This window comes from Barbus barbus, assembly GCF_936440315.1.
Source record: "Barbus barbus genome assembly, chromosome: 27".
Lineage (NCBI taxonomy): Eukaryota > Metazoa > Chordata > Actinopteri > Cypriniformes > Cyprinidae > Barbus > Barbus barbus.
Window position 1 is genome coordinate 23,085,285 of NC_136755.1, and position 15,718 is coordinate 23,101,002.

The following is a 15,718-nucleotide window of genomic DNA, read 5'->3' on the forward strand; positions in this document are numbered from 1 at the left end:
CAACGAAACGAAACATAAACGGTATGTTTTACAAGAATAATAGACAATGTATTTAATCCGCATCGTGCATGTGGCAGTGATGCTTCTACAGCATGCGGTGTTTTATCGATGTAATATTTTTAGCTGGCTGGAAACCGCATGCAGGCTTTTCATGCATGGCAATTAAAGGTGTGTAGTCTATCTCGGTAAGTCGCACTGGTTTGCGACAGCAGTGCTGTCATAAGTAAAGACAGCAGCATCCCGTAATGGCGCCCAGATTTCAGGTGAAGGTAAGGGCGCTGCCGAATACAGCACAAACCGGTGCACCGTGCTAACCGGTTTACAGTCTGTAGGTCAAATCTCAGTCGCGTTTATTTTGGGCTAAAATCACGTTAAATCTTTAGTATTGTGAGATGGAGTGACCTATAAGGCCAGGTGACATTGCTGAATGACCGCGTGATGATAAAGAAGCCCATTATGCTGCTGTAGGCCTTCCTAAAGCATGTTTTTCGATTTTTAAAGTATGATTTAATGGGTAAAACGTGTATAATACAAAGATATGCGGTTAGATTTTAAGAACACATTACCATTTTATTGGACGGGCCGGTGGTTAACTAATAAACTAGCGTACTAATAATTATAACTAGACTATTGTATTTGCACTGGGAAATGGTTGTTAGATTCAGTTAACTAGGATTTCTTTTTTTCACAGTGCTTTCTAGAGGTCAAATTAGGCGAACTAAACTCATTTTAACAAGTTTTGTTTGTCTGTATGTTTTTATGGAGATGCAAATTATGTTCCTGCATGTTTGAGAAAAACAGGTGTCAGATTTGTTTGTTGTGCTGTTGCTCAGTCTTCAAACAGTCACCACAAATATGTCTATACAGTGCTAGTCTGATGGACAAGGTCATGCTTTAGCTGATGTGGCCTTTCCGGAGCTTCCAATGTCACCTAGCTGTCTGCTTAAATCATCAACATCAGGTCGCTATCTTAAAGAGCATTGCAGGCCAGTTGCAGTGCACCAGAGATAGCTATTTATAAAGGTGTGCATGTCTCTCTGAGCAACCAGGCAGCATGGAAATCTAGTCTCTTCACTCATTTTATCCACCACTTTCCTCTTTCTTAAAATCAGTGCACAACAGAGATATAATTCTAAATAGAGCACAAAAATTCTGTCCCAAATATGACTTAAGGACCTAAATTTAGGACCTACATTTATCACTGAAGGGGCTACTGCTTACTATTTGTAATTTATTTTGGCTATTTATTTATTATTTAATTTTTTATTTTTCTGTATTTCAACTGGTAGTGCATTGAACTTATAATGTTAAGACCATGGCACATTTTTTAATGAATACAAAAATTAATACTTTTTTAGCAAGGACACATTATATTCATAAGAACTGACAGGAATATATTGTTTAAAAAAGTATATTGATAAAAGCTGTTCCTTTGAACTTATTAATATATATATATCATATATAATATATATCATGGTTTCCACAAAAATATTAAGCAGCACAACTGTTTTTAATTATTGATAATAATAAGAAATGTTACCTGAGCACCAAATCAGCATATTAGAATGATTTCTGAAGGATGACACTGAAGATGGGAGTAATAATGCTGAAAATTCAGCTCTATTTTTTATCAAATGCAGCCTTGATGAGAATGAGATGACTTTCAGAAACATAAAAAAATCTTACTTTTAAATAGTAGTACAGTATATGTACTACATTTAAAAAGAATTGAGTTAGAAGTTATGGATTCGTGTTTATTGTTTTGAGAATACGAGGCATAGTTTCAAGAAATGTGTTTAAGCAATCGAGAAAAACTGTAATAAAGTCTTTTTATAGTTGTAGCACATTAAATGTTTTTTTTTTTATATAATGGTGTTTCACTGTAGTCAATACTTGTAAGATCTTCTATTATCTTTCTCTAACTCATCCCCTTTCTTTTCCTCCTCCATTCATTTTTTTCAGTCCAATATGAAGAGTATGGAGCAGGAATTGCAGTGTCCTGTGTGCAAGGACATTGTGAAGCAGCCTGTTGTACTTCCCTGCCTGCACAGCGTGTGTCTAATGTGTGCCTCCGAGGTGCTGGTTCAGAGTGGGTATCCCCAACCTGAGTTCCCCCCGGAGCCCAACTCACCCGCTTCTACCCCCAACACACGGTCCCCACGGCAGATGCGCAGACCCATGCCTAAGTCTGACCGCGTGGACCGCCTGTTGCGCTCAGGTGTGTAGAGACAAGAAAGAGTATGCATCATCTTCAATGTCATATAAACAGGTTGATATGTATTTAGTTTATCTCACTGTGTGTGTGTGTTTAGGTTCTGGGACGTACCCAGGCCGCAGGCGAAAGGAAGGCCCTCCACCTCTCATGCTTTTTCCTTGCGTCCCCTGTGGACGAGATGTAGAACTAGGTGAGAGAGGACTGGCTGAGTGCATGAGGAACCTTACACTGGAGAGAATTGTAGAAAGGTAATAAATACAATCAGATACACTGAAGTTATATTTTATTTTATATTATATATTTAAAATGTAATAATAGAATATATTTTCAGTGTTTATACTTAATAAATTGTTTGATTAGTGACCTAGTGATCTTGAATAGAAACTTAAACGAAAAATATTATATTATATTTTTGTAATAAAATATGTATCATTTGAACATTTATACTTGTTTGCTTATTTTATTAGTGACCTAAAAATCTTAAATAGAACCTTAAATACACAATTTAATATTATAATAATATAATACAATATTTTGAGATTTATAATTATTTGCTTGCTTGATTAGTAATCTTAAAATTAAATACACAATTTAATTTAATAGTATATTATATAATATTATATTACTTTTTATAATATAATATAATGTATTTCCAGCATTAATACTTATGTACTTGTTTCATTAGTGGCCTAATAAGCTTAAATAAAATATTAAATGCTCAATTTTTAATATTTGTAATGGTATAGTATAACAACATATTTAATATTAACAACAAATATAATTTGAGCATTCATAATTAATTATTTAATTATTGATCTACATCTAATATCAAATAGAATCGTAAATATATAATATAATACAATTTCAGCATTTATACTACTTATTTACTTATTTGATTAGTGTATTTTAGTGAAACAGAATCTTAAATACATTATAATATAATATAATACAATATAATATAATATAATATATTTTCAGCATTTATTCTTGTTTACTTATTTGATTAATGTCATATTGATCTTAAGTAGAATATTGTATACACAATTTTCCCTGTGTGTTACTATATCTACATGAATAAAAGCACATAGACAAATGAACAAACACTTCACTGCAGGATCTCTCGGTTTCTCTTGCTTTCTCTAGGTACAGGCACACAGTGAGCTTGGGCAGTGTGGCTGTGATGTGTCAGTTCTGTAAACCACCACAGGCCCTGGAGGCCACTAAAGGCTGTGCTGACTGCAGAGCCAGCTTCTGTAATGAGTGCTTCAAACTCTACCACCCCTGGGGCACTCCACGCGCCCAGCATGAACATGTTCAGCCCACCCTCAACTTCAGGCCAAAGGTGAGACGACTACCCGATTACCTTTCACACTATGGGTGTCCATCCAGGGTCTAATAAATCATTTAACACAAAACTGCATTCACAACCCCTTTTACTTCCATAATATGCTGTATTTCTAAGTGAAACTGAATTTTCACAAAATGAGTATGCAGATGCAGCTTTATTTTATCCATAGTGTATTGTAAAGTTTCTTTCCGTCTCTCTAGGTGTTGACATGCACAGAACATGACCAGGAGAGGCTGCAGTTTTACTGTAAATCATGTCATATGCTTCTTTGTTCACTCTGTAAACTGCGTCGTATCCATGCGGGTCACAAGATTGCACCCGTCACCCAAGCCTACCAGACTCTTAAGGTGTGTTTTCAATTAATCTAGATTTTAATGAAGTAACAGGTATAAATTAAAACACTGCCAAGTTTTTCTCTTGTAGAGAAATTTATTTAAAAAAAATTAAAAGCAAAGTATGGGCAAATAAAATATTTTTTTAAAAGCAACAACAGTGCCACCTAATGGCAGTGCCAGTGCATTACCTTAAGCAGTTACTGTAATCATATGGAGATAGAAGCATCTAAAAAAAAAAAAAAACTACAAAAATTGGCAAAGTCATGTAATCAGATAAGTTTATCCATCACAAACATTTTGCACAATGGTGTTCAGTTTGTTTAGCTGTGATGTTTAAGTCTATTCATCGCATGGCTTAGATCCATAGTTTATGAACTTTTGAAAGCCAGGAAATCAGCAGTAAACACACACCATTGTGGGTGATTCGTCTGTAGTTTTTTTTAATACATTTTTTCTTTAGGATGATAATATTCAGATGACCCAAAGGATTTGAGAGGTCACTAAATAATCCAATAAGATTATATTTTGCATTCATAGTGACGTTTGAAAGCTTTACAAAATCTGATCACAAATGGGCAAATCTCTATTTTTTAGTGCTAAAAATAAATATATTCTAAAAATACAAATGCATTATATCACATATTCACTTCATTTTTTGACATTTCTACTTGTATAATTGATGCCAAACTATTTATGAAGAAGGCAAAACAACACTATTATTAATTTTCTCAATAAAGGCACCAGATTTAAATAAAAAATCTTGTGTGTTGTTTTTTAAACCCTAGGACAAGATCACCAAGGAGCTGAACTACATCCTGTCCAATCAGGAAACGGTGTTGACTCAGATCACACAATTGGAGAATGCCATCACTCAAACTGAGGTACAGCCATCATTTCCTTCTCTGTCACAAAAGGAAAGCAGGTGTTTGATGTGCTGAGCGATTGTCTGCGTGCATGAATGCAGGTGAACAGCGTATCGGCCAAAGAGCAGCTCGCTCACTGCGTGAAGGAAATAATGGCGTTGCTGACCGAGCGGCAGACAATGCTGGCCCAGGCTCTGGAAAGCTCACGGCAGAGAAGGGCAGAGGCTTTGGCCAATCAGGTGGCCGAAAAACGGAGCCTGCTGGAGCACGCCGGCTTGATGGCTTTCGCTCAAGAGCTGCTCAAAGAAAATGACCCATCGAGCTTTGTGCACGCAGCCAGAATAACACACAACAGGTGGGATGGCTTAGCCCCCCTACTATCTGCTGATAATACTGATGTCTGTTCCCAAAATCCAAAAACACTGGACTGTTATCTCTCTTTTTGGCAGATTGGCCCAGTCTATTGAATCTATGCAGCGTTTCTCTCTCTCTGCTGATCCTTCGTTCCGACACTTCCAGCTTGATGTTTCCAGAGAGCTCAAACTCCTCACAGACCTGAACTTCATTCAGGGTAGGAAAGGGAATAAATGATCACCAACATTTTATAAAATACTGCTGACAAACTCATATTGTCTATCTTTGATGTGTATCCATAATGAGTTGTTAGATCAGCACTACACTGATTTATTTCACACTGGCAATCCTTAATTACACAATTACACAGTAAGGTGAATGTATTTGATTCACCAAAAAACCCAAATTGCACACATTTTTCATTCTGGAAGCAGTTTGATTGACTCATTGTATGAATTTGATTAACTAAAACAAACCTGTTCTTAAGAGTCATTAATTTGGAATCACTTAAACTACACTGGTCACACTGTTTGTTTTGATTCACCAAAAAATGCAGACTCATTAGCAGTATTGTGCAAGTTACTTCCAAACTGTAATACATTACAAATTACTTGTTATTGTTATTTAAATGTAATCCCTTACCTTAAAATATTACTGTCTCACAATTGTAATGCGTTACATGACTCCTGTATTACTTTTGAGTTACTTTCACCAAAATATCTACAGAAGTAGAACTTAACATTCTAAAATGACAAAATGTAGCTACTAGAGCCCTGCCCCAATGGCAAAGTGTTTATATTTCGTTCCGGATTTTTATTAAATTCATTTAGAAAAAACGTTTGGAGCATTTTTTGTTAATTAAATAAGTTTTTTCTTTCTTAAAGTAACGACCAAGCGGCCAGCGGCAGACCGGCAGGCTGATCATAGCTTATGTTTGATCAATTTAGCCTTCTCAAATCGTCATGACTTGCCTAACAATGTTTAAACGTTAAACCTAGATAAATGTGCGCTGCATCCAGTAGTTTGTGCGGAGAGTGGAAGCTAAAGCGCAGGACATGGAGGCACCAGCGCAATCAGTTGCAATTATTTTTCAATGGAAACAACTTACACCATAATTTTTGCTCATAAATGTAAGAGTAATGCTTTTACGCTTTTAAACGTTGTGCTTTTATCTTGAACAGGAGGCTTCACAAAAATGAACCGAAAGACAGCGAATACATGCCTCACAGACATGATAAATATATCTATAGAAAGCTTTAAATTACTACTTAAGAAATAAATAAAAACGAAAATAAAAACTATTTAATAAATTGTTATCCGTGAAGATGCACTTCTCTCTAAAGGCGCGTCTAACGAGGAGATGGCGAATCCTTACTATTTCCCGCGGACACATTCATGGTAATTACTTTTGCTGGGGCTTTTGCTTTATTGTGTGTATTTGAAGCAGAACTCTTCAGCTGTGCTGACGGCTCGCTGCTGCTGCGGGACACTAAACACCGTCGAGCCGCTCTTCACAGTCGCGGCAGCATGGACTGTTTTTTCCACCAGCGCGGCAATTTTTTTCCATCAGTAATTGATGGATGTCTAAAATATAACGATAAGGAGAAGCCTAAAACAGGCCCGAGGACTGGCCCGCGTCTGAACTATGACGTGAATATTGGCCCGAAGCCCAGCCCTAGGGACATAAAAAAGTCGGAGCCCGACTTTAAATTAAAGTAAAAAAATTAAAATAAATTGGGGGCTAAAAGTGTGTTTTAACGCAAGCGTTACTGAACATGTACCGAGTAAAATATTACTGAAAATTGATTAGTAATGCCTTACACTACTGCGTTACAGCAAAAAAAGTAATCCGTTACTGAAATGCATTACTTTTGTAACGCGTTACTCCCAATACTGGTTATTAGTTCGGAAATCGGACTACATTGGCCACACTTTACATCTTTATTCACAGAAAGAACCAATAGCACGATCACTGTAGTCTGATTCTGTAACAGCTTTTATTTAAATACATTATTATCATAACAGCAAAATCCAACATCAGTCAACTTCTAATTCTCATGCATTGTTATGTTAGTACATAAACTACTTTCAGTACAAAGGTATATATTGAAGAAAACATGTCTTAAAGCTGCAGTCTGTAACTTTTGCCACTCTAGCGGTTAATAAACAGAACTGCATGCGTCTTGTGGAAGAACACTGTAGCCGGAGCTACTTCTCTCTGTTTATGTCTATAACAAATCATGCAGGTACTGGGCTACTCTGCAGCAGTACTTACCTGAACCAGTCTAAAATAGTCTGAATATAAACACATATTATAGGTGTACCGTAGTGATTCAGGATAAGCCAAAAACATGGTTTGGAAAATGGATTCATGGTGTACTTGCCTGGTGCAGGTCTTTAAAGGTCTTAAATATGATTTTACAAACTCTGCAGAATCCCTGCTAATATAATAATAATGTGTTATGACAGACATATTATTCACTAATGCACAGAATTTCATGAAAAGCTCACAGAAAGTTACTGGGAAAAGTGTCATATTTGTCAGTAAATAAATACATTAAAAAGTTACTTATCTTAAATATAAGATATTTTGGTGAAAACTGGATGTTATTTTACTTTCAAAAAGTAATCTGATTGCATTGTCATGCAATCTAACCCCAACTAAAATGACCTATCCCATCAGCCCCACTCGCTCCTGTGATTGACACCCAGCGAACCCTCGCCTACGACCAGCTCTTCTTGTGCTGGCGGCTGCCTCAAGACTCCACTCCTGCCTGGCATTACTCTGTGGAATTCCGGCGGCGGGGGGTGGTGCCAGGGGGCGGGGCAAGAGGGGGGATTCGCGGGGGATTGGCTACTGCTCGTTGGGGCTGGCAGAGATTGGAGGAGGTGACCGGGACCTGTGCGGTGATTGACAGGCTGGAGATGGACAGTGTGTATGTGCTGAGGGTGAGAGGCTGCAACAAGGCCGGCTTCGGCGAATACAGTGAGGAAGTATATTTACACACACCACCAGCTCCAGGTAAGAAACACCTTCTGAGGATTTTTCAACACAAACAAAATTCATTCCCAAATGATACTCATCTGCTCATTTATCTTCTTTTCTCTTTATCTTTTTTCTTTTTTTATCCATTCCCATCTCCTTCTCTACAACCTTTGGTTTTTCCATGTTTTCCAGCTTTAGTGACAACAGCGCTAAACAGCCACCTTTCCTGTTTGCTTTTTAAAGCCCTTAAAAATCTTTCTGTTATTATATCTTTTTACTTGTTTATAATTCCCTCATCATTTGATTATTTGAGCCATGTATTCTTTAAACCACCAGTATGTTTATTTTCCACACAAAACCCTCAATGTAGTGAAACGTGAATGTTGACCCATCCGCTTTGTAAATGTGGCCATAAGAAAACTTTAATGCTCCATAATGTTTATTAATCACATTAAATGGAGGCCCATGTTACAAATAATAATAAAATAAGATTTGCAACATCCAACCAGAAGGCAGATGTTCACAACAAACGAAAACAAGGGATACAAAGACACAAATCAGATTTTTAAGATTAAATAAATGTGAACTCTGAAATACTAATGAGGAAATACACCTTTTCTTCTCTGCCTGTCTGCTGGAACGCAAATCTTCCTGCTTTTTGCAATCTTGATTTTACCCTGCTATTCCCAGAGTGCATTTCTTTGTCTTCTGTCCTTGTTTACTGTTTTCCTGATTGCTGTTTTTATGCCTTGTCCTCCTTTTGCATATTCTATACTTCTATACTCCCTTTCCACCCACTCTTACGTCCCTCCTTTTGGTGCCTTAATACTGTGTCCCTCTTCCCCTCTTCTTCTATCCCCCTCAAAATTTCTCCCATATTCCCTCGCTGTTGTCTTCCTCCCGCCTCCCCGACAGTGTTGAATTTTTACCTGGACTCTCGTTGGGGTCTGCACTCAGACAGACTAGTGGTGAGTAAGGAGCAGAGGTGTGCTCGCAGTGTGCCCGGTCTTTCCCTGTTACAGGCTGCTGATCGGGCCCTCACTTCCTGTCACCTGACAGCTGATCTGCTTGTGGGTGACGTGGCCATAACGCAGGGCCGACACTATTGGGCATGCTCAGTGGAGCCCGGCTCATATCTGGTTAAGGCGAGTTCTGTAAAGAAGAAAAATATATTAACTGTCTTCCCTGTAACCTTTCTTTTTATATCACTTTTTCCCTCATTTCTTGTCCTTGGCTCTGTTCTACAGGTTGGAGTGGGCCTGGAGTCCAAACTTCAGGAGTGGTTTCATCTGCCTCAAGATATGGCTAGTCCAAGGTAAGAACAAAATCTAAAAAATGAACAAAGAAAAAGGACAGAAAAGAACATTAGTTCTTTTTAAATGTAACCTTTTCCACCTTTTGTTGATGTAAAAGTTCCATGGATATCAAAGATTCTTCGAATTGAGTGCACTGACACTTCTGGATGAAAACAAAACTGAAACTGAATTCAGAGGGATGATGACACCATTGTCTTCAAAATAATTTTTCATGCTAGCTTTAACCATATTGAAACCATTTTGTCTCTCTGATAGATATGATCCAGACAGCGGCCATGACAGTGGAGCGGAGGATTCGTCAGATTCTCCTCCCCCTTTCTCTTTCCTCACAATGGGCATGGGCAAGATCTACCTGCCCTCCTCCGCCAACTCCCATCACAGCAACGCCAATTACCGAGAGTCTGGCTTCACTAATGGCAACGGGCCTTCATCGCCAACTGGCGTCACCTATCCACTGCCTCCGAGATTAGGAGTGTGTCTCGACTTTGAGAAGGGGCGTGTCACGTTTTACGATGCCCACTCTCTCCGCCAACTATGGGAGGGGCCTGTGGACTGCTCCGCCCCTGTGTGTCCCGCTTTCTGTTTCATTGGTGGAGGAGCTCTGCAGCTACAGGAGCTGGTAGCCAATCGTAATGCAAATCAAACCCCTGTAAGACGTGTCACTATTCAATCACGTGTTACGAAACTGAACTGAACTCTGACTGATTATCATTTTTATAATTCAATTTTAGAGACAGTTGTTTTTAATTGCACCCAATATCAATTTCTGCTTATTTTTCTTTTAGTTTTGAGAGGCCTTTATTGCTGCACTGCTTGCTGAATTACTGATGAATTATTAATTTTCTGATGCCACCTATATAGCCAAGAAAACTATTTAAAATGCATATTCACCTATATATACATACAAACGCTATATATATGCAAAAATATATGTTTCCCAACTTATAATCAGCGACCTCTCTGTTCCAATGTAGGAAATGTGCCTCAAAGTTTTTTTTATACTAGATTCCTCCCACACTGCAGATATTGTAGTGATATACCTTGTATTAAAGTGTTGTTTGTTTATTAATCTCCAAACAGAGCAGAAATTCCAGACTGTTACACAAGGCTTCATTTTGTAACCCACAATACAATCGTAAACATCTGCTCTTTTAACCTCTAGCCATGTGCTTTCAGGACAGACCTGTCAAACTCTCTCAGCTGTCAACTGGAGCATTTACAAAGATATTTATTCAACATACGTCTAATGCCAGACCAAATGCTTCTCGCTGCTGTTTTTGCCTTAGATGGTTAAGAAGAATTTTGATTTGTTGAAATATGTGGCTTCTAGACTGCAGTGGATATATAAAAGGACTTTGTCTGAGTAATTTATTAGGGCACACTTACCTTATAGCTTACACAAATTGTTGTTTTGAATTCTCATATGCTATTGAACAATTGGAAAATATTTAAAGCTAAATGAATTAAGTGAAGCTTCCTCTTAAGAATGAAAATCGTCAATGCAATAGAAAAGTATGCAAAGTGCACTGCTTTGCTCAGTATTTATGCGATTGAAAGTGTATGTGTGTGCACTAACCCCACCATTATAAGTCACCTTATGCAAATTCATACTGAAGCTTGTAGAGAATATTTTTGAAGAGTTTGACTCATGCGCTTGATTTCAATCCAGCCTAAAGCTGTGCTTGCCCGGAATGGCTTTAGTGTGTAGTTCGAATCTTGTTGGGGAGAATGGTGGCTTTTGCCTGCTGGTAATAAATAATTCTAATAAATAATTATTTAGTCTTAATATCATTCACAAATTATACTCAGAACAAACGATGTATTACTGTTTTCTATCAGTAGGGGGCAGCAGTTTATTCAAACACATGTGAGCGCCAGTCCCCTTGCAAGGTGGATTAGACTTGGAACTACTGCAAATGCCTCCATTTAGTTAAACATTTGGCTATCAAAGGAATTCAGGTCACACATGAAAACAAGATCTAGTGGGCCTTCCATATGCATTGGTTCATGGCACTTTTATTTTAATTTTTTTCAAGCATATGAAGAGAAAATGTGCCATTGTAGAAGACCCCCCCATACAAGTAGCCTATATACTTATGTTTCCACAGTTTTACATGTTTTATTAACCACAAAAGATTTGGAATTAGTCCATTTGTGCAAAAAAAATAAAATAAAAATTCAAATCTCGTGAGGTGGCAACCATAATAACAGCTGCATGATCGCTTAGTACTGGTTGTACTGGTTGTACTTGGTCTTAGTACAAGATTTTTATTCGTCACATACACAATTATACAGAGTATAACCAGCAGTGAAATGCAAGTAAAGTAAGTAAAAATGGTTAAGAAGATGAGATTCTATGAGATTTTATGAGATTCTTTAGCCCCCACAACATTCTACACTTTATTCAAGTGCACTTTTTCAGTATTTTCAGTATGAATGCACTACTTGCACTATATTACAGAATAGTGCATAAATATGCAAATTAGGATGCACCTTACCTTCTACTGTCGTGTTAGGTTCTGATGGACAGGTATGACAGTGATGTCACTGTGGCTAATTTTTAATTGGTTAAGCATTTATTTTTTATACCTTTTTTTTTTTATTTTTGTTCATTAAAAATACGTTTAAAAAAGTAGTTTAAATCATTTCTAAATGATGAATTTCTGTTAAACATACAATATGTCCACCCTATTTTACTTTCAATGTTATATTGGTTAGAATTCAAAGAAACCAAATAAGCTTTGATACAATGCAGATATGCATGCCTGTATATGCTCCTTTAAAAAACTTCTTATATGAGAATCCACATATGTCTTTAATTGCTGCCATATTGGTTAGAAACCAGAAAGTCGAGTGGTTAGGTATGTTTCAGCTTAGACAGACCCTTTGAGAGCTGATGAGCCAAACGAGGGGTTGGCCAATGTTTCCCTCTCATGAAATTTCTTTCAGAAATGTTAAGTTTTAAAAGCACAGATTTCTCTTCTGGCTTAAGTTTCTGGTGACAGAAATCCAAGACTACATCGCCTTTCTCTCTCTCTCTCTCTCTCTCTCTCATACACACACCTTCTCGCCCTCATTGAAATCATTACTCTAGGGAGTGTGATGGCCCAATAAGAGCCAAGGGTGATATTTCTTAAAGATTGTGTGTCATAGGTTGATTTTCTCTGTCTTTCATCTCCGCTTTCATCTAAATGACAGATCCATCCCGTCTCCTCCATCACTCTCTCCCGTTTTCCACAGTTCATCTCCAACAAAGTTTTGCACGCTTTATCTTCATATTGATCTCTTTCTTTCTCTCTTTTTCCTCCCCCTCTCCATCATCCATTTGGCTTTTGGCGATTCTCAGCCCGGGAAGAAGGAAAACTAAGCAGCAGATTGGGTTTTGACTGACTGAAGGTATGTAGCCACAACACCACATGTAGCTGCAGCCTCTAATCCGTACCAGGAAGTCTTATGCACAGTCAGGGGGAAATAGTCAGGGGGGAAATTTTTAAATACCTCAGAAGCTTTGCAGCTGCTTAACCTTCTGTGATTTTCGTTTAATAAGACCAGTCATTTCCCGAAGCCCCACAGACTAAAATATCTGTAAAGCGTCCGTCCGTAGGCTCAGTGGCTTGTTGTATGGCTGTGCCCGTTGATCCATTTTGTTACGAGCTTAGACCTATACCAGCTGTTGTAAGTCTACCCTGGTTGCTGCCATCTGCGTCAAGCCTCTAGCTGACTAGACTAGAAGGGAGGGCTAGACGGTGGTAATACTCCGTTATTGTAGGGTAAAGACTCTCGACAGACCACTGCACGCTCATATTTTGATTTTATTCACCGCAATGACTATTGACTAATTGTACGATTGAGTTTCATGGAGTTTGCAGACATATCTAAAAATGCTTTGTATCAAAGAGCTGTCGAACTTTTCACTTCTCAAAAATGTAATTGTGGAAAAAAACAGAAATGATCTAAACTGCTGGATACATTTAGTTGTTTCTTCAAGCAAATAGGGAAACCAGGGCTTGTTGTCACACTGGGAAAACATAAATGTCAGTATATAAAGGTTGAAGTCAAATGTGTTTTTATTACGAAATGGTTTTATATGTTGTTTTAAAACAACTAGTTCAAAACTCTATTAAAACTATTGGGTCATGTTGTCACAAAATCTCAATGAATGAAAGAAACAATATATTTTGTCTTTGGAAACTATAATGAAGTTTCTGTAGCTTTTGTCCGTACAGAAAACTGACTTAAAAAATATAGTAGTAAAATTGTGACAACTAGCCTTGGCTGCATTTAAAACTATAAAAACTATACTGCTGCTACGTACAAAATAGTCTTATCAAACATTTTGCTTCTCAAAACAAAACAAAAAAAAAACAAAACAAAAAACAAAACAAAACAAAACAAAACAACAAAAAACAAAAAAAAAAAACAAAACAAAAAAAGGAGATTCTAAATATCAAATGTTTTTTTTTATCTCAAAGCTGTTTTTATGTTGTTTTCTAACACCTAGTTCAAAACTACCTTAGTTTAAAATACTGGGGCATGTTGTCACAAAATCTCAAAGGCCCGGTTTCACAGACAGTGCTTAGACTAAGCCAGGATTAGGCCATAGTTCAATTAGGACATTTAATTCATTTTTATGAATGCACTTAAAAACATTGCTGGTGTGCATCTTGAGACGAAACAAAGGCACTGATATATTTTAAGATCAGTCAGTGCAAGTTTCTTTCAGTTGAAACAGCTCAGATTTACATTTTAGTCTAGGATTAGGCTTAAACCTGGTCTGTGAAACCGGGGGAATGAGTGTTAAAATAATAATATATAATACGATGCTGAAAATGTTCAATTAATTTTGTAGCCAAGGTTGTTCTCAGTATAGAAACTTGACTTTCAAAAATAAACCTATTTCGAAATAGTCATTCTAGTAAAAAAGTGTGACAACTTGCCCCAACTGAAAACCTTTCCAGAAGCACACTTTTCCTCACCACATTCCTTTTAACAGGAAATCTGGATGTTTTCATCTTTTAAAGCTGCTAGCAACCAACATAAGCCATTTTGGCACAATAACTATTGGACGGAATGCATTAGAAAAGTTCAGAAAGATCCTTGCCCCACATGAAACGCAAAGCAGGGTGATCAAAATCACTCCGTTTCATTACTTAAGAAGATTTGAGAAGTAAAGCTGTCGCCTGACTCCCTTCCCCCTCTGTATACATGAACGTTACACTAATACTCTTCTGTCTCCATATGGATCCTCTCGTGTGCTGGACAGCAGCGCTGCAGTGGAGGGATCGGCCACGTTTAACTATTTCAACTCTTCACCCTCCCCTCACGGCCATCCCATCTGTCCTGCTATTAGTAAATCCTCACAGATAAATAGAAGCTTTTGAGGATCATTGCCTAGGCAGGTTTTCTGCGGTCTGAGCAAGACTAAGTGTGGCTGACCTCGATAGAAACTTGCACCACATTTTGCGTTTAGCCTGACTATGTGCAAATGTAATCCGCCTCGCTCTATCCTGTGCAAAACCATTTCATTGTATGCTAATATTAGAATAACAGCTGAGCAATTAATTGCTTGTGAATTAGCCAGACAGCACATCATATGAAACTCATTTTCAAAGAGCACCTGTTTGGTTCTGCATTGTAAGTGACCCATGGTTTATCATCAATGTTAGATCATATAATATGAATGAAGTCCAGTACTGGAGTGTCGCGCTTTCCAGGTGTTCTCTCCTCTGAATAAGTCATTTCAGACATCTGAAAATGAGTTATGCATGTCTGGATACAGTATGAATGTTAAAAACATGCTGCAGGGTGTTTTCACTTTTTCACATATGAAGCATTAGTCATTGATTTGAAGTCTCCTGGCCTGGGTAAGATTTTTTGTCTTTTTCTTTGTCTAAAATATGCAATAATTAATAATTTTATATTCATCAAGTGGAAAAAGGCTATAAACTGCATTGCAATTATGAAGGGATTTTTAAAATAAGTTTTACATCAGGCCATCCAGATATAGATGAGTTTGATAGTTAACCAGAACAGTTTGGGAGAAATTTAGCATCTTCCTCACCAAAGGATCCTCTGCAGTGAATGGGCGCCAAATGAGAGAAGAATGAGAATGAGTCCAAATAGCTGATAAAACTTCACAATAACCCATAAATAATCCACACCACTCCAGTCCATCAATTAACATCTTGTGTGTTTGTAAGAAACAAATCCATCATTAAACCATTTCTTCTTGCCAGAATCCAAAATCCATAATAACTTTTAAATTTTAACTTTTAAATGGCGCATGATCTGTGCATATTTC

The 15,718-nt window shown here is 37.4% G+C and overlaps 1 protein-coding gene across 1 annotated transcript; it reads left to right on the top strand.

The window, feature by feature from the left end:
• Window positions 1-236: 236 nt before the first annotated feature.
• On the top strand, window positions 237-10,111 carry LOC306846918 (tripartite motif-containing protein 46-like; the record flags this gene model as incomplete). Its single annotated transcript, XM_079380621.1, has 12 exons — window positions 237-269; window positions 1,963-2,218; window positions 2,313-2,463; window positions 3,359-3,557; window positions 3,764-3,910; window positions 4,684-4,779; window positions 4,863-5,116; window positions 5,211-5,332; window positions 7,799-8,137; window positions 9,017-9,246; window positions 9,349-9,416; window positions 9,673-10,111. The coding sequence occupies exons 1-12, from the start codon at window positions 246-248 to the stop codon at window positions 10,109-10,111; spliced, it is 2,325 nt and encodes a 774-aa protein (XP_079236747.1). The 5' UTR covers window positions 237-245.
• Between the last annotated feature and the right edge of the window lie 5,607 nt (window positions 10,112-15,718).